The sequence below is a fragment of the Pyxicephalus adspersus genome, chromosome 4 (genome assembly GCF_032062135.1).
Source record: "Pyxicephalus adspersus chromosome 4, UCB_Pads_2.0, whole genome shotgun sequence".
In the NCBI taxonomy this organism is placed as follows: Eukaryota; Metazoa; Chordata; class Amphibia; order Anura; family Pyxicephalidae; genus Pyxicephalus; species Pyxicephalus adspersus.
Window position 1 is genome coordinate 92,118,277 of NC_092861.1, and position 20,514 is coordinate 92,138,790.

The 20,514-nt window shown below is 39.8% G+C and overlaps 1 protein-coding gene across 1 annotated transcript in view; it reads left to right on the plus strand.

Moving 5' to 3' along the window:
- The first annotated feature begins 10,943 nt into the window (after nt 1-10,943).
- LOC140329836 (protein-L-isoaspartate(D-aspartate) O-methyltransferase-like) overlaps nt 10,944-20,514 on the plus strand; it is a 29,687-nt gene continuing 20,116 nt past the window's right edge. Inside the window, exon 1 of the mRNA XM_072410227.1 lies at nt 10,944-11,289. Within this exon, the coding sequence (XP_072266328.1) occupies nt 11,019-11,289 (271 nt within the window). The 5' untranslated portion in view covers nt 10,944-11,018. The remainder of the gene's footprint in view (nt 11,290-20,514) is intronic.

The following is a 20,514-nucleotide window of genomic DNA, read 5'->3' on the forward strand; positions in this document are numbered from 1 at the left end:
CAATGCCAAGCTGCAATATCTAAAGCTAGCAAAGTACGTTCTTGTATTAAAAGAGGAATAGACTGCAGAGATGGAGACATAATCCTGCCCCTGTAGCAGCAAAGCATTGGTCAGACCACATCTGGAATATGCAGTCCAGTTTTGGGCACCAGTTCACAAAAAGGACATTGTGGAATTGGAAAGAGTCCAGAGAAGGGTAAGTAAACCAATAAAAGGAACGAAGGAGCTCAGCTATGAAAAGAGATTAGCTGAACTGAATCTATTCTCCCACCAGAAGAGACGTTTAATAGGAGATATGATCACCCTGTATAAATATATAAATGGTCCATATAAGAAAAGCAATGTTCAGTGGCCCTGATGGAGGCTGTGCAAGCAGCATGCATGAACATATCCCACATAGAAACACTCAAGAAGAGAATAACTTTTTTGGTAAAACACAGGCAAAGCCACAGAGAACACTGGACAACTTTGATTTTCTGACGAGATCAAAAGGTATTTTTTGCACACATTAAATAGGTATACTAAAACACTTCCAATGGCATATTTAACTGAGCACCGGGAAGCATTTGTTCATTGTTAGAGTTTATTTTAAGCCTTTAAAAAGTCAGGATCCAAACACAAAACATAGTTAGGGATCAGACTAGTATGTTCCAATAAGAGGAAAAATAATTTTCTCCATTAAATTATTTAATTAATTAACCTAATTTGGGAGGAAAGGCCACATAGATGATCACCCTGTATAAATATATAATTGGTCCATATAGAGAACTCTCATCCCATAATTCATTTTTAGATCATTACAAATAACAGCACTCTTTGCGTCTGGAGGAAAAGAAGTTTAAGCTCCGATTAAGGAAGGGATGCTTCAATGTAAGGTCTGTGAAAATGTGGATTCAGCTCCCTCCAGAAGTAGTTTCAGCATCTACTATAGATTGCTTTAAGAGAAAGCTGGGTGTTTTTCTAGAAGCACAGAATATAAGTGGGTATTAAGGCTTTAAAGTAAAAAAAACAGTGACTGTTGATCCAGGGAACATCCGATTGCCTCATGGAATCAGGACGGATTTTTTTTCCCCTGTTGAAGCAATTTTGTACCAGGGTTTTTTTTTTGGCCTTCCTCTGGACCAACTATGTCTTATAGAGTTTTATATCTGGGATATGTTTATTTCCCTAGTGGTTGAACTTAATAGACATGTCTTTTTTCAACCTAACCTACTACGTAACTATGTAACTATATCTGTCACATCTTCTATTCATAATAGTTAAGAGTAAAGGTTCAGAAAGAAATAGCATTGTAGTGAATAGTGGAATACCAGCTGCTATATTTGTCATTTCTTGGCTACTCATATACTGCATATTAGTTGGTAGATTAGATGGTAGTGGGGAAACATTTTCATGTGGCTGATATAATAAAACGTTATCATAAATATCCTTCGAACAATTAGGAATCTCACACCTTTTAAAATAGCATTCAAACATTCTGGCACTGACAGATGCACTCTGAAAACATGAATGTGATCAGGAGTTATGGAACAACACATACATTTCCTAATTGACTTTTAGGGAATAATCCCCATTATCACTGATCCATTAACAGGCAGGCAATAAAAGGCATACTATCAATTTTTATGGCTGTGCAAGTTTTTAACATTTTACTTTTTGTCTCTAGTATGCAGAATATATTTGTTCTTCAAAACACAACATGTTATATGTACTTTTTACACAATGATGTACACTAATAGCTTATTTGCTGTACACAGTTTGATAAATACTCCTGACTGCTTCACTGTGTATACTGTTTTGTAAGTTGCATTCTCCTGATCTCTTTCCTCTGTAAGTTGTGCTTTACATGACATACTTGCAATGACTTGCAATACATTCTCCTGAATAATACATTCTATACAATATTTTGTTTGCTACATACTCTAGACTAGTGGTCGTCAACCTTTTCGGACCAGTGGAGCACTAAATTTACTGGCTCCGGACCGTGCATGCCAGGAGTCAATCAAAGGGGAAGAAACTTGATGCCAGAACCCATCCACTCTCCCATCACAGGTCTGAGCCTGCGATGGGAGAGTGGGCTCAACATCTGTACTGTAATTCACTGAAAAAATTAGCCTTATGATCAAGTAAGTGAGAAGTTGTCACAGGGTAAGGACAACAATCATCAGGAAACAAGCTTCGATGGTTAATATGTATGTGATAATGTAACAATCGTCTATGACAGAGGTGCCCACACTTTTTTGGCTTGCAAGCTAATTTTAAAATGACGAAGTCAAAATGATCTACCAACAATAAAAAGTTGGACACAATAACTCTACTCGATCTACTCCCGTTGCCTTGTTGTGATATACCGGTAGATCGCAATCCACCTGTTGGGCACCACTGGTCTACGACATGACTTTGTTTAGGAAATTCCCAAATGCACTGTGCAAGTTTATATAGTTAGTATCCAGCTACACTTCTCGAAAAGAACCAGCTGGAGGAGTGTGTGAATGCCTAAATACACAAAATGAAGACATTATAGTACAAGATTGCCAGGATGGGTGATGTCATTGCACATACATTATTTTTTTTTATTATAAATATTATGAAAAATAAACAAGATTTATAAAGCACCAACATATTACGCAGCGCTGTACATTAAATAGGGGTTGCAAATGACAGATAGATACAGACAGCGACACAGGAGGAGAGGACCCTGCCCTGAAGAGCTTACAATTTAGGAGGTGGGGAAGCAGTATACCAAAGGAGGGGATATATACATACAAATGATCCGCAGTCAGGCAAGGGTCCCAGAAACAATCAATGAAATCATTCAGATTTTCTTGCACTGTTAATGTAATTCAGTGGATCTGTCATTTAGTGAGGGGAAAGCGACAGATTAACATTGTCTTTCTTTAGGTGATCATTATTGATGATTGATTTACATTTCTGGATGACAATGCTGAAACTAATTCTGGGGACATAAAATACTTTCAAAAAAGTTTTCCCTACTTTAAGCAGAGCCAAATTCTTTGGTGGGTGATGAACCTCTACCATAACCAGTAAGCATGTACAGCATACTTGCCCATTATGGCACATACTTACCTGTAGTGACCAGGACCATGCCAGACTTCCGCGAAGATGGTGATCCTCTTCTGTCATTAGAAGATTTGACCCCTATGTGTGCGCAGGAGTTACATTATCCCCGGTGGCACATGCACTGTACAGTTTAGAGCTGAAACCAAAAGCCACCAGGAGCCTGGGAGTTATTGCATGTAGGTTTGGTCATATAGTACTGCCTCCTGGTGTTTATTTGTTTTTTCAGTTTAGGTCCACTTTAATATTTCAATCCGATCTTTATGCAGGCAAGCAGTCTGAGTGGCCAGAAAAATTAGTGACAGTGAGCATGCATCCTGTCCCTATGTACCAATCAGGCTCAATACCTTCCCTAGACATCAAGGAGTGCCAGTGTTGAGGGAAAGGATATTATTCCTACATCCTATTCTTCAAAGAGGATGTGGAGGTTTGCTGCCAATCACTGTGATTAATGATGAATAGACAACAATGCATGGTGTGATTGATGCTTCTTTTTTTTATATACATTAACTCTCTGTGGGAACAGGTCTGGGTAAGGGTTTGTTTTAAATTTACGAAAATTCCCACTGCTTATTTCAATCATTTTTGGCACATAACTTTAATGGAGTTGCCCTATGTCCTTTTATTGACAATATGTTGTATATCATCCTTGAAAATTAACAGAATGTATTATCCAGATTCTTCTGCAGTAGACTTTAGTGGTGTTTGGCACTGGGTTCAGGTTTGTGAAACATTGGGACAATTTTGGCAAACCTCTCTTGAATCAGATTAGGCACAAATATAACATACGTCTGATCAGAGTTCTCTACAACTTATGTTCTACAGCATATACTTTTAAACCCTGAACTTTATTTGATACATATGTACTTTGTACTGTGTATCACATACTTCTGACTACAGAAGTTTATTTTCTTTTGTTGTGTCAGGTGATCTTCTGTAGCACCTAATGCTATGTTTACATTGGTGATGAGGCTGCAGGGCTTCTACTGCTTCCTACTGCCTTGGCATCAGTGAGTTGAAATAGCAAGACTCTCAAATCTCAGTACTGATTCAGTTCAGTGATCAATTTTGTCCAAAAACTTATATATACTGTTATGCACAGTATATATATATATATATATATATATATATACAAATACCAACATATATAATATATACAAGCATGGCAGAACAGATAAGTCAGGATTATAATATTATAATGAATCAGGAAAGGAAACAACAAGGTAAAAAAATACTCAAAAATATATATGAGCCAGGCAGAACAGCATAGTACCGATTAGAATGGGTCATGAACTGGAAAAACAGGAACAACAGAAGCGAAGCCAGAGCCAGGGGCTAGGGAGTAGTGAGCAGGCCAATCTGAAAAGGAGTTCTGCCAGGAACTCCCAAGAAAAAAAGTCTTAGACAAAGGAGTGACCTTATATAGGGAAGAGTTGTGTGCATAATAAGTCAAAACTACAAAGACCCACCTGCTGAAGATAGTCATGAAACACAATACCACAAGCACATGAAGCAGGGATTTCCAAGAACACAATCTGACCAGAAGGTTCACAGACTCCCAAATGCTGGTGGACACCCCCCACACCCCCCCCCAGTGTTTATGGCCATCAGCAGGAAAAGTGGGATGAAGCAGATTTACTGACATTGATGTAGTCTATTGGTTGTAATTGACTATGGCTGCCATATTCCAGCATGTAGTGGCTGACATCAATGTGTTGCTCCAACATGTGATCTGCCTTCTGCATCAAGCCTTGGGGAGATACACTGGAACTTCTGTACCACAGTGTTCAGGATGTGGGCCAAACAAAGCAGCCTACCAGCATGTAGGATGACCATAATGTTTGTGACATTGTCTAACACCACACTACCTTCCTGGATGTTTCAGGAGTTCAACCCCTGCAGGACCTGGTCCTAGAGGGATGCTAGAACTTTGTACCCAGTACACTTCCTCTCTCCCAGTGACACTAGCTGCAGGACCACTGGTGCTGCATTGAGCTGTATTTCCAGGGTCACTCACAGGAAGACACTCTCTACCACCTGCTGGTGCATTGCAAGGATATTAGTCTTAGGAAAGTAATGACAGCCAAAGATGTACTATTGTGGTGCTGCACAGCCTATTAGCTGGCAAAGGTGGGATGGCTTGTTCACTACTGCCATGTAAGTTTTCCCACTTCCTGAAGTGATATTTGTGCAAGTGGCCATCTCCATACTGCTTACCATTATGCAACACAGCTGATAAATTTGACCATTGCCAGTCATACAATAAAACCTCTGCCAGTCATCCATTTATGGGAAACTTTGTACAGCCTAATGCAACTTTTTTTAACTTCAAAGTGTTTAAAAAAGCTTTTTGTTGGTTAAAATTGACTTTATTTCAACATCAATTTATTAAAGTAATTTTAAGGGCCACAGATAGCATGGGGTCAGCCCGAACCCATGTTTGTTCAGTTCAATCTTTTGCAAGAAAAAAAGAAAAAACACTTGGGAAAATGGCCCGTGTGTACCTAGGAATAACTGCTGTGATTTTACTTCAGTCATATGAGAAAAACTAGCTTTGTTAGCAACAACGAGGGAAATTGCCTGATCCTTTGCCTATTAGCTTTAGGCTCTGTCCCTGACTAGCTTTAGCAGAAAGTGGCACCTTGGCAAGTACTGATTGCCCCTTTTTAGCTTTTTTTTTTCCGTCCTTGATTAGCAGTGACAGAAGTGGTGCCTTGGCTCTGACCTTTATTTTTTCTTTTCTAAATCTTATCTCTACCTATTAGTTTCTCCAAGCTGTCCTTGTCTCACTAGGACAAAATCCCAAGCACCGTCTGCTCCTGGGCTCATACAACTTCTGATTCTGGTATGTAACTTTATTTGAAAAAGGTCCTGGTTTCAGTTTTCTGTTTTAGAGGCCAGTTATTCACATTATGTCAATTTTCTGCACTGTAAAAGCAGAAAGCCATTATCTGATGAAAACTGTGCTCCTTTCAAGAAAGCTGTGCTGAACTGTAACCTTACCTTTCTCTGTGCACTCTTAGATAATCCTCTACTGTGATGAAAATGATCAGTCTGATTTCCTTGCACAATGTCAGTTTCACATAGTGAATATTGAAGCTAAGACTAATATCTAGACCACATCTAATATCCTGTCTGGTAGTCTGCAAGGATTACCTAGTCCACTCCTCAGCTCCCCTGACCTAGCCCTCCATTATAAGCTATTTGATTTCTAACCTATCATTTACTCAATTTCATGTGTGTACATATTGTAGGCAGGTCTGTGTGTAAATGAGATACATCCAAGAATGACTATGTGCTGATACAGTGTGTGAGTAGTGCTGTGAGCTGAGAAATCCAGTCCTTGTTGAAGTAAACAATTCTACTGCCATGGTGTCTATATCACACATAATTTTCCTAAATGTACACTCAAGTACACTCACAAGTGCAGTCATAAAGCAGTTCAGTGAGCGGTGGCACTACAGGGTTGTACCCCCTATGCTAAAAATGTCCCTACATGAGCAAAAATACAATACAAAGAAGCTGAGGTTTGTGATTTATTGTGCTGTCAGCAGTGGCAGGGAAGAACTGATTACAAAGGTTAGTGAAAAACTGGCTCAGTATAGTAGGGATGTACTGTATGAAGAAAGTTTTAGGTTTGGCAAAGGTTCAGTATTAACACAGGACGGAGGGTTGTTGATTTCAGTAAATGGAAGAGATAAAGGGTTACCAGCACACTTTTATGTACTGCATGCCTACAGAGTATTGGAACTACGGATAACAAAGGTGTTTGTGTGTTACCACTCTACTTGAAGCAGATTGCTGCATCCCGAGCCTCTCTTTATTTATAGTTACCACTCTGCGTACATTCTGCACAGTTGGAGGGGATTAGAGAGTATGTCCTGCAGTCAATGAGCAGATTAGGTCCTGCCCACGAGCCTGAATTTATTGTCTGCCACCTGCCCTGACTTCTGACCATATAAACCACAAGAATGACCTGTTGCCTGTTTGGGTCATCTCAACTACAATTATAGCTAGTTGTCAGTCTTGACTTTGGCTCATCTCAGTCTTGATCCGTGGCAGTTGTACATCTTGACCTCTGGTATCGGTCTAACCTGCTGACCATCTTGACCCCATGTCAGAGGAATTCTACTTACCCCTGATGGGGAGAACCTGTGAGCTGGTGATCTCTCAGTAGCAAAAAATCCAGTGGCCACTAAGGTTACCTGCCCATTTCTCCCTGTGATGTGCTCTGGTGAAGACCATGAGACACTTAGACAAGGTAATCCCATGCCACCTGCCAGGGACATAGCCCTAAAGCTACATACACACATGCAATTGTTGATGGGAAGGATCTTTCACGATCCTTTCCAATGACTTAGGACTGCAGATGCATGAAAAAGTGCTGTACATACAGCACCGATCTGCTCTATGGAGAGGGGAGGGGAGAACAACAAAGTGGCAACCCGCCACACGCTCCTCCTCAAAATCCTTGCTTTCGGATCAACCATTGATCCGCCAGGTCGGTCTTTCGGACGGTGGGTGCTGTACACGCGCCAGATTCTCGTCTGATATCGGTCCTAAGCCAATTATGGAGCCAGAACCACTGGATGTGTGTACCCAGATTAACACTGTGCTGAGCTGTGATAGCAGTAGAGATGTCTCTGGCTTCTCGACACCAACATGCCCCATGTCTACTAGAGACTATGGACTAGTCTGTCTGGCTCCTAAGGAATCTTTTGCTGCTCTTGTAATTACCTCACAGGGGCTAAAAGGAGGGATTACATAGCATATGGTTTATTTAAAAAAAAAAAAAAACACCATGGGGAGGAGGGAGAGGTTTGAATGAACTTTTATGCTACTAAATAAAGTTCCTGAGCTTTCTACTGGTATTCCGAAGTGTTGCTCGGGGTGAAATTTTTTTACAGAAAGTGGTAAACCTGAGCCACACTCGGGGTGGAATTGAGGGTATACCTGGTCCTCATGAGCCTGGGGCGTCCTCCAGTGATACCAGCCTGGCATCTGTGTACACTTGGTGATGCCCTGCCAGCATCAGAATCCCCTGGCCTTACATCCTGGCGTGTGAACATTGGAGACGAGAGGCTAGGGATGCAGATGTAGGCTGGGTATGCGCCGTTTGTGCGGGCGGTGTGCGTTGGGGGGGCAGACTGGCGGGGAATTTAAAATTAGAAATATCAAATGTACCGCTTTGACATTTAAAAATACAATATAATCATACCCAGAGCTCTCCCCGGAAATTTTTTTCAGCCGGGTGGTAGGAAGCTGTAGCAGGGTGGTAAAAAAGGGGGGTGTGGCAAAACACGGCAAATTTAGTGCTCCCAGTTGTTTATGCCATGGGAATTCAGTAACCTCTTATTGTTTCAGTGTTCTACTTTCTCCCAATTAGTTATTACAACTTTGTAATGCCTGCCCCGTTAGTATATCCAATTTTTCTATTCTTTGTATTTTGCCACAACTGTCCTATGCCGTGTATTGTGACCCAACTTACTAGTGTTCTAGGTTTTAGGAGTGTAATCCGTTGTAGTAGTGTAATAGTAAAATGAATGTGGTGTAACAAGTTAGGCTTAGCTCATATTAGCTGCAAAAAACATTTACACCTTCTGAGTGACTTCTGGCAACTGCTAGGCACCTAGGATTGATAACAGGCAGTAAGTGCTGGGCCCCTAGGATTGGTAACAAGCGGTAAGTGCTTTTTCAGAGCTATCAGTTTTTTAAGCAGCAGTGGTTCCTGGCATGGGGAATGGTTACAAATGTAACCTTACTGCCGGTGTGAATTCAGCCTAACTTTAGATATGCTCCTCTGTCTATATTTAGTTAAAGCGAACTTTTGTGAAAACATTTTTTTTTACTTGATTCTTTTACAAAATTAGCCCAGCAGGCCCATGCTGGCTCAGCTTCCACCTTTTCTCTAATGCTCACTTGTATGTCCAGTGCTGCCTTGCACTGCGCATGCATGAGATTGAACACTTTTTTTTTTACATTATAAGAAAGCCTCTGAAGGTGCATGCACACAAGGAACAGTGCAGAGCCTCCTGGGATGTGCGACACAAATATTCAAGGAGGCTGCGGATTTCACCTTTGGTCTTTACCGAAATGGAAGTGAAGACTGAAGGGGAGAGGTCCTCTCCACAAAAGTGTAAAAACAAAAAAAAAACGCACATTTTTCCATTACATAACAGAGAAAGTCACTCTTTAATATAATGTTAAAAATGTGGCGATGTTTTAATAGCATCATGCATGTGATATCAGATGGGGACAAGGCAGACAGTGACCCCCTCTCATCACTGTCCATATTCTATGTAAACACTGTCTGTGAAGTTTAACCAGTGTGTAATAATGTAATTGGCAGCGCAGTGTGATAGCTATGTGAGTGTAAAAGCTGCTTGTCATATTCTGCAACCTAACAACTCGCTGTGTTCAAACCTTCAGATCTACTAAACCGTTGGTTGTAATAACTTGACATTTTTAAGGTACACATGGAGGCATAGGAAACTGAAACTGTAGAAACAAGTGGGGGACACTTGTGGCTAAACCTTTTTAAAATGTAATTAGTATGGCATTATGAGAACATAAATCTCTACCTAGCAAAGTTTGCTGCCTGCTCTGTTACACATATCTGTCTGCATCTTACCTCAAACCCCAATTTCTCTAGATTTAAGAGGTGCAGGGAAACAAAAATATAGGTGGAAATGGGAGACACGTGTGGCGATCACCTTTCATCACCATGACATCATTACATTAAAAAAAAAAAAACTGTCCATCAAAATGCACTTCCTTGTTACACATGACTGTAACCTTCCTGTACCTCAACCTAAATAAAATTTAGTGGCCACAGTTAATTTTCTAATGATTCCATAGTGATGACGTTTTAGGGGATGTTAGTCACAGATGTTCCCCACTTATACCTATATTTTTGGTTTCTTACACCTCCCCATTCCCCAATTGGAGTTCAGAATGTTAGTTAGGTGGACAGGAATGTCTAACAAGACAGGGAGGCCCATTTTGATGGGCAGAGTGTTTTATGTTATAATGATGCTGTAGTAATGAGATTGTAGGGGGATAATGTGCCCAACACTTGCACCTATATTTTCAGTTTTGTACCCCGCCACCTCAAAGAAATTGGGCTTATTCACAGCAGCCGGGCGGAGGAACTGGCTAAAACCCTCTGGGGAGAACTATGATACTGCCAGAGAGGTTTATGTCCAAGGACATCAGATCATTCATGTAGGATAGCTAACTGATGTCTTACAGTCATGGAACAACTTCTGAATCTCTGATGCAGCAAAAGAGCCACTGGATCCCTCGCTTATTCCCAATCACAAACTGGAGGCAAGTGAGGGATAAGGGTCATCTGAACACGCTGACATACTGGATATGGGCACGTCTACAGGGACATAAGCTAAACAGCAGGCTTTTAGGACTTTATCCAAAACTCATAAATCATTTATGTATCACTCTGTACCCCCTGATCCTGCCAATGAAACCCCCCCAACTCATAAAATCTCCCCAGACTGGCAGTGTGGCAGCAGTATTACAATGCAGCAGGTTGTGTGATGTAACCCTTGGCACACACCTAGCCATGCCAATATTTACACGTATACAACACTAAGTATTTACTTATGGCGGGCTAGTGGTGAAAAGGTCTCTTTAAGGCTGACAAGCTCCAAGTAAATAGCAGCATCCCATCACAGGAGGGAGTGGCCTTGGGAGCCCTATTATGAACATGCACAGTGCGCCTCACACTGCAGCACGTCGCACTGGGCTCTGGCCAGTCACTGCACCCAGAGACAGGAATGGAGAGCGCTGTGTCACTGTCTCCCGTTTCCTGACGGGCGGAAACAAAATGAACGATCACTGCGGCCTTCAAAACTTCAGCCTCCAAAATTCTCAGCCGTCATTCCCTAACGCGCGCCTAATAGAGTAGAGCGTCACGTGCACCAATGCCCTCGGTGGGCGTGGTAGATAATGCGTCGTGTGAGCAAACTGGGTGTGGTCTCTCACACGGCCCTGAGCATGTACGTGGCCCCGCCCCCTCCTCCAGCGGGCCCCCGGATGACGTCTCCTGGTTGGAGGTGCTGGGCTTCCTGGGCAAGCTGCTGGGCGCAGTCGCCGCGCTGAAAGCAGCAGAGTACCTGCTCCGCGCGCTGTGTGCAGTCATGGCCTGGAAGTCAGGGGGAGCCAGCCATGCCGAGCTGGTCGGCAACCTGCGCAGTGAGTGTGTGAGGGGCAGTGACATCACTGGATGTGTCGTATCACATACCTAGACGCAGTGACAGGACACTTGTACCTGTGTAGATGTTATGCAGCGTGTCAGTGCATGAATGCCATGCTGCATGAAGATTGGGAATAATGCATACAGGTTGTTGCATGTGCTCAGGGTTACCATGTTTATTGCACATAATAGGTATACGGTGTCCCCTAACTTCTGGTAATAGGTGGGCAGGTTGCTATGGACTGGAATGTAGCCATTCTGTAGCATTGTGAGGGGTCCTGGTCAGAACATAGAGATCAGAGGACAACATTGTGCAGGGATTGTCTATTTCCTGCATTTGTGTAATATTCCAATCATTATGTCATGTACACCTTGAATATTACACTTGATGTAAGAAAACAAAGCTAAAATCTAAACTAGCAGGTATACCATGCACATATGGGTGAGAGCTGACACTTGTGACTCCATAGTCACTCTATAGCCTGTAGATCCCTTGAAACACTTTCCAGGTCTTCCTAAATCCCACTAAAACCAGGGTGTAAATGATGGGTAGGCCAGTAGGAAAAAGCCCTTTAAAGATCATTGGTGTCATGCCAGGGCCAAAGAACTATGTAGGCACCATTAAATGGACACACCACCGCGCACTTTTTAGTGGTTGGGTCATTTTACTAATATAACACAAAGACAATAAAAAAATGGGACATGATGAGATGGGCTATTCTAAAGTTGGAACAAAGTATGGGGGGCAGTGATAGAAAACCGACAATTGTAGAAGTTACTGGATTCCTATGAAAACACTAAATTTGTCATGTGTTATCCTGACAACTTTTTGACCACCCACCTACAGCTTCTCTCCTCTCAGCTGAAAAAAAAATATGGAGAGAACATTGTAGATTTTTTTTTTTTTTTTTGACCAGGGTTCCTCCAGAGGTTGCTAGGGGTTCCTTGAGCAGTTTGGGACTCCCCGGTAAGTTTTCTTGACCACCACACTAATATACTGCAAGGTGTGAATATAGAAATTATGGCAGGGTTTCCCTCAAGACATGAATGATATTTCTAAGGGTTCCCCATGTTAAAAGGATACAGAAACAACGCTGTAGAGGAAACCTGGAACTCTGACAACTGCTGCTGTAAAGTGTGGCCTCGCTGGTGCACAATCTGTGGCTCTGAAATCTAGGTTCTTATCCCGGTTTGCTAATTTCTAGGAATTTATCATAAAAAGTATTGGTGGGAACCAATAGAACAACCTTAAATTGTACCTAAACTCAGAATTTTCACTTGACATAAAAGGGTAGACAACCATTTTATGTAAGGTAAAAATTCTGTTGTTTTTTGTTTAGGTGCAGCACCGCCCCCTAATTCTTAATCGCCTAGGCAATCAAGAATGAATGGGAGTGCAAAGCCTCCCGGGATACCTACGTCAGGCATCCCAGGAGGCTCTCGGTGTGCTCCTGCGCATGCCCAAGCCCCTGGGGTATGCACAGAAGGGGCCTTTTTTGCGCGAAGAGAAAAATTTGCCGATTCTATGCATGCGTAGTGGAATCGTCGATTCTTTTTTTTTTTTTTTTCCCATCCTACATCATCCAAACTCCCACCTGGCCAGGGTGACGTAGGAAGAAGAGATGATGGCGGCGCCCGGACGACATGGGACAATCGGGCAATCGGGCTGCCCTGTGGGATTTAAGGTAAGTGTAATTTTTTTTTTTTTTTGAGTTTAGTTTCTCTTTAAGCTAAAGAGTTTGACATTCTATAAAGAATGGTAAAATGCTTTCTGCTTCACATTTTGTAGATTATGAAATTTTGGTCACCATTCCTAGTGTTAAAGTTGTATTTATAAAAACAAATCTTCTGGAAGAGGAACAATGACTAAAAATAAAAAAATTGTAGGCAGGTTCTTTATTGCATAAGAAACAGGCAATATCCCCTCTACAATAAAAAAAAAAATACACTGGCCTGTCGTCATTTTATGGCGCCCCCATCTACAGCCCACTTCATTGGCCAGGCTGGGCTGACATAACTTATGTGGATACAGATGGAAGTTCATCTCGTCCCAACAGCCCTGGGGGTTTCCAGGATACTCTGCTTTTCCCAGTATCATACACTGAGCTGTGCATCCAGGTAGTCCAGATTAAGGGATCAAGTGGAGCCATTATGCTCAGCGACCCTTATCTGAGATTTGGGGCTATTTCTGCAACTAGAACTAGAACACAAAGTCATGTCAAAGTTTATTACATTTTTTTTTTATTTAATTTATTATTTTGATATGATTTTGTGTTTCAAACCTTAATATACTTATACTATTATACTGTAAAATAAATTTTCATGAAAAACAATGTACTGGTTTTAAGCTACGTACACACTTCCAATTATTATTGTTGGTAAACGAACGATCCTGCACGATATCTGCGAACGATCGTATAGCCCCGATCCTGTACATACAGATAACGACACGATCGTTCGCAGATATTGTACACACGATAGATGCGATCGTTTGAACGATACAGGAAGTGACGTGCACCACAGGAAGTGAGCGAACGTTCGTTCACCGCGCATGCTCAGACCATGGACGATCAATGAACGACCGTACACACGATAGATGGTCAACGATCGTCGTCCAATCCGATCCGCCGGTCCGGTCGTTCATTTCCAACGACTATCCTCGTTCGTCGGCGTCGTTGGTTACTTTTTTTACGAACGATTTTTGCCCAATCGATCGTTCGTTCGTCGTTCATTTCCAACGATAAAAATTGGAAGTGTGTACGCAGCTTTAGACGTATAAATCTGGACAGAAATGAACCGCCCAGGAGGTTAATAGGCATTTTATGAGGTCTAGACAATTGAAATGCACCTATTTTGGTTATCCGTGAAAATCAAGTAGGTCAGAAGGTCTACTTCTGTACTAAAATAACTATATGAAATAGTTCTTTTGTTGAAATTTTTTGTATTAACGTAAGGCTCCAGGAAACCATAGTCTCTGTGATTCTCAATTTACATTGTTACTATCCAATAGAAATTGATTAATGGTTCTTCCACCAACATGGCTTTTAAAAATGCAAATGGAGCTGACCTTTCTGTAAGCATACTATGTGGTAACCCCTTCTCTACTTCTTCTGACTAGTTCCATGATTTCCATGAATACCTCTGGATTTAATTCCACAATTCCCTAAAGCCTACTGAAAAAATCTGAATGAAACTTCGACTTTTTGTTTCCGTACCTGTTTATGTATGCCATTGCATTGTCTGTGACTACCAGGAAATGCTTTCCCCACTATTCCCTTCTCAAAATCCACAAATGTTTTATGGATATCAAAAAATTCTGATGAAGATGGAAGACTGATCCCCCAACTCCCTTTTATATGAAGGTCTTCCTTATGGGCCCTTTATTAATTGGTACTGGCGGCTGTAGTTGTTTTGCATGAGAGTCTAAGCCTAGGTATGACCTGTAGAGAGATTTTAAGAAATCTGTCACCAGGGGAGACTCTAGCTCTTCTGGAACTAACAGGGTTGTTTTTGGTGAACCTTGCTTTTGGTTTCGCTTTTTCAAAAAAAAATCTGAATTTCTGTAGAGTTAAACACATACATCAGTATACGTACCATCTTGAGCCCAAACATATGCATAATTTGCTTTGTGGACACTTTCAGATGCGCTCATTAAATTTTCTATGCAATTTTTTATACTATACTATATTTTGTATTGTAGATATTACACTTGCTGAGATGGGTCAGGTTTTATTTGAATAAAATTTTCTAGCCAATTTACTCTATGGGCTTTATTTATAAAACAAGGAATCTGACTTTCCCTTATACATTACCTGGTGGGAATCAAAACACATGGACCTTGAAGATTTCCACCTGGGAATGTCTGAGGAAATGTCAAATTTCATGTTTTATAAAAAGAACCCAATGAAATGTTGCACAAGGTGCAGGTATGATTTTAGTCTTTTCTTTTTCTGGAAAAAAAACAAAACATTTTCCTTCAAAGATATAATCTATGATCCATTCCATAGGTACAAAAAGGCCACCGCCCCTGCTGGTAAATTTTATGGAAGTCCAAGGAGCTGCCAAGAGACCTGTCCACATTTCATAGCCAAATGCCGCCATCTTCCTATTTCTCTTCTTGGATATAATTCTTGGCCATCTTTTTTGGTATAATTGGTTGGCCCAAAATGATAAAGTTCCTTCATTCCTGGCAATCAAAGGGTATAGCCAAGATTTTGGGGTATCCTGGCAACTAGGGGTGATCAAGCAGGTTGGAGGGAATATTGAAAAAGGGGCATTTTGTGAACTGGTGCCCAAAACTGGACTGCGTATTCTAGATGTGGTCTGACCAATGCTTTGTACAGGGACAGGATTATGTCTTCATCTTTGCAGTATATTCCTCCTGGTTTGCTTCCTTTACTTTTTCTTGGTTTTTATCTGTAGATTTGTTTTTGTTTTTTTTACATGGTCTGCTCTCTAGTATTTGTTTTGCTAGTTTAAACTGTTAGCCTATTACAAAATATCTTACATTTAGGACTTTTTTGCTTTTCCCAGAGGAGTAAGTCAAAACACTTTCCATTCCTTTAAAAAGGAATGTCACAATACATGGTTTTAGAATTTATAGTGCTTTTCCAAGCTAAGGAGCAGGAGGGGTTCTTCAGATACCACACTCCTGAGAGTAGCTGTTTACCCACCACATAGATAGTAAGCTTTATCGAGCAGGATCGTTTTCTCCTACGTGATTACGTGTACCGATCAAATATGCGGATGTGTCACCCTCAACCCCTACTTAAGCTCTGTAGTATAGTATTGGCTATAACCTATGGTATAGCTCTGTGTTATATGTTGTGCTAAATAAAAGTCGGAAACACAAAACTGGGGACATTAGGGAAGTTTTTTGGACTCATTTTTGGATTGTGTTTCAGAAAGATGATGTTAAAATGTACGTCTGAATGCTCCAAATACAAGCTTTAATTATTGAGTAATATTACTATTTCAGCCATTGATTTATGCATAAAATTTGTAATTCAAGTGATACCGTTTATTAGCTTGAGTTAATAAAAATGCAAGCTTTCAGGATTCCTAGGATCCCTTCATCAGGCTTTACATAAAAAGGTCACCTCTGATTTAGATGTACATTTTTACTGGTTTCAAAGACTACCATTACTTCTGTTTGGGATGAGCAATAACATGATGAATTCAGGTCAGTGTGATAAGTACATGACAGCTTGGTCTAGTTTGAAGTGTTTTAAAGGACTAGTCATTTCTAGTAGCTGTATGACCTAGCACTCGATTGATGTAGTTTGTTGGAGATGATTTTTGCCCACACTCTGTAGGTTGCCCCCCCCCCCTATTAATATCAAGCAGCAAATGTTATGCATGGCTGCTGTATGTCGGCTCTGATCCTCATTGCTGATTAAATCAGCGTGGTTTCTCATCATGTAATCAATGTGAAGATACATTTAGATACAATGAAGATACAATCTATAGCCTACAGATTCCAATGCAGCCTGAAGATAGCAATGCTCAAACACTGTAATTGTTGGATATTATTAAATGATGATTAAAAAAGGCTTTACAGGAGTTTTTGCAGTGTTGGATATGTATGTGCTATCCATCAGCCACACCATCTACAAAAAGTGTAGAAAGCCAAATATTTGTAATGAGGGAAGGTGATTACAATACTAAAAGTTTGATCATTATTAATGGGCATTTTTCTCCCATTTTTAGTACCATAATAAATGTAAAGTGTCCAGGGGTGAAGGAAACATTTTACAAAGTTGTCAATATTTGCCTGATGATACTCTGAGTTACAGACATCATGTTGACTTGGCCATAAGTTGAGGTCCCATGTACAGCCTTGGTCTTGGATGCAGTTAGCCTAATATGCACTTCAATTTGCTTGAAATACAACATTATTGTTTCCTTTTCAAGACAGGGAAATATTATTTTTCTGTTAGAGCACCAGCTATCAAATAACTATTTGTTCAAACTCTGCTCCACTGGAATAGTTAGGAAAATGAAATTAGTGTTGGATTACTGTGGTATAGATGGTTCTTCAGACACCCCTTTGCTGTAAGATCTTCTGTTTTTGTTTAAAAAAATAAATATATATATATATACAGAATTACTATTTATATTGAAATGAGAATGCATATTACATATTTTCAATAACAAAACAAAGTTTATAAATGTATATAAATAAAGCCAAATCTTTTTTACTCAAGGTAAGGTTAACATTTTGCCATTTTTGTCAGCTGTGTATCATGGGTCAGATTTCTCCCAGGAAAATCATAAGTGCCATGGTTGGAAGACTTATCCTGTTTTAGTGGCACCTAAAATTGAGTATTTACCATCCCTTTCATTGCTGGTAACTTAGGAGGTCGGAGCAAATGAGTAATAATCTCCCTAAAGTAGATTCAGTTTTCTGTCTGGTTTGCACACTGCACAGTTATTTATAAAGTGTGGTAGTTATTCAGTATTGTATGTCTTAGTACACCCTGCTCCTTCTGATTATAGAAATATTTCTAGCATGGAGTCAACAATGTATGCAATGTGTAAGCTCAGATCGTGGCTGAAATCTGTATCTCTAGTTAGAACTTGTATAGAGGCTGGAAACTTTTTTTATTTAATGGAGCGCATTAGCAACACAGTGTTCCCAGAATTAGCTAGTTTGATGTTTACTGAGCGACTTTCAATTTTGCATGCATCAAATTCATATCTAAAATGCCTAAATTTCTATTGGGAGATACATAATTTTGCAAACATTTTAACGTAAAAGGCTGAAATAAAGACAAAACTTTTTTTTTGACTAAGGAAAGATTACACAGCTCAACAAAAAGTGTGTATTTTAGGTCTGCTGAATCCAGAAATGACATCAGTTTCTTTAAATTGGCTCTAGTTCTTGTTATACAGGAATCAGAATAGACAATTTTACCAAGAACAAATGTTAGCACAGCATATTATTACCAGTCTTTATTTACACCAATGTTTTGCATTGTATATATTAAATGTAGCATTATTTTCATGAAACTTTCATTTGCCTTCTTTTTATTCATACATTTTCTTTTTTTTTGAGAAATATGAGTTCAATATGAGTTCAAGTAGAAGTTGCTAAAATGACCCTAATGTATTTTGCTACATTTGTGGTGACTATTCTCAGCAAAAACAGAGAAGAAACGTTACAGAATTTGTGAAACAAGCATATCTTGCATATTTTGGTATTAAACTGGGGGACCAAGATAAGTATTGGCTCCCCATATGATATGCAAAACTTGTGTAGAGTTTCTACGTCAGTGGAAAAATGGAAAACTGAAAAGGTTAAAATTTGGTGTACCTATGGTTTGGCGAGAGCCCAAAAAATCATCATAATGATTGTTATTTTTGTGCTGTGAATGTAAAAGGTTTTAATCAACAAGTGGGAGTACCCGGATTTGGAATCAGCAAGATGACTTGATATAATATATTATGTATATAATATTCCTTTGTCCGACATGGAGGATATACAGGGTTTGGAGTGTAATCCAGGAGTTAGCAGTGGAAGTGAATATGAAGGAAGTGTTTCATCAAACCAACAATTCTCCCAAGAAGAGCTTAATGATTTAATATGTGACCTAAGTCTGTCAAAACAAGCATCGTAACTTTTAGCATCCAGGCTAAAAGAAAAGGTAAAATAATGGTTTATAGGACAAGAGAGGTGACACTCCTACCATATTTTAGGGGGAGTGGAGGGGAGTGTGTACTGTTGTAACATCCCTGGACTACTAGCCCATATGGGAGTACCAGAATACCGAGCAAAAGACTTGCGGCTTTTCATAGACAGTTCGCTCGAAGTTTGAAATCTGTGTTACTGCATAATGGCAACTGCTATGCATCAATTCCAATTGGTCACTCAACAAATCTTGAAGAAGAATATGAAAATATCAAAATGATCTTACAAAAGCTTTGCTATCATGAACACCAATGATCCATATGTGTTGACTTAAAAATAGTGAACTTCCTACTGGGACAGCAAAGTGGATACACAAAGTACCCATGTTTCATCTGCTTGTGGGATAGTAGAGCAAAGCAGGATCACTGGTAAAAAGTTACATGGCCTCCAAGGCAAAACCTGAAAAAACTAAAAGCAGGAATTTTTGATAGACCCCAGATTCAGAAACTGATAAATGATTCAAATTGCACAAGTTACATGATTAATACTAAAGCTTCTGCCTGGCACAGCTATGTCATGGTTATCAAGAACTTCTTGGGTAACCATAAAGCACAAAAATATGAAAAACTGGTACAAAACTGCTCGTAAAATTTAAAAATTTGGGTGCTACTATGAGCATAAAGGTACACTATCTCCATAGCCATTTGCAACAATTTCCACAAAACCTTGGCTATTTCAGTGAGGAACAAGGGGCGAGGTTCCATCAAGATATAAACGTGTTTAAGAATGGTGTTATGGCAGATGGGGTAGACACGTGATGACAGACTACTGCTGGAGCCTTCAACGTGATTGTCCTGATCATCAGCATAAAAGGAAATCATAGAGTTTTTTAATGACTTCTATGTGATTAGTTCTGTAAATATACTGAATATAGACTATATTGACATAGTTTAAGTATTACGTAGATTAAGTATTTCAAAAATTTAATTTTCTATATGTAGGCATATCTAGCTAATTTTGCTTAAATTTCATGTTTCATTAGTTTTCATTTGAGGTCATTATTTCAAAAGCTAGAGCCAATCCAGCAAAACCAATACCATATTTGGAATCTGTCCATCAAACATAACCTAAAATGACTTTAATCTGTTTGGCAAGAAAATGTTTGTGGACCAGTGTTATACTTGGGTAGGCCCTTGAATTAACTTTCAGGTATTTACCTGAGAGGTACAAGTCACTCATTGCTCAACGAACCTCCAGCAACAAGGTAATAATAATAATAATATTGTCTCAACGACTTCTCCTATAAGCCATTGTCTAAAAAAAAACTATGGTGATCACTTTTTGAGATTATAATTACTTGTAAATATGCTTGCACATTGCACAAACAGGAATACAAATATCAAATAACAAGACCACTTTATTACTGGCCTCTTGCTTATAGTGGAATAATAATATACTAATATAAAATATTAATGATTGAAATGTACAGAAAAAAAAATATTTTTTATTCCACATTTTCATGTCTGTATAATTTTTGCAGTTGCTAACATAAGCAATGTATGTATGAATCTAGCAGCGCACAGTGTTGGGTTCA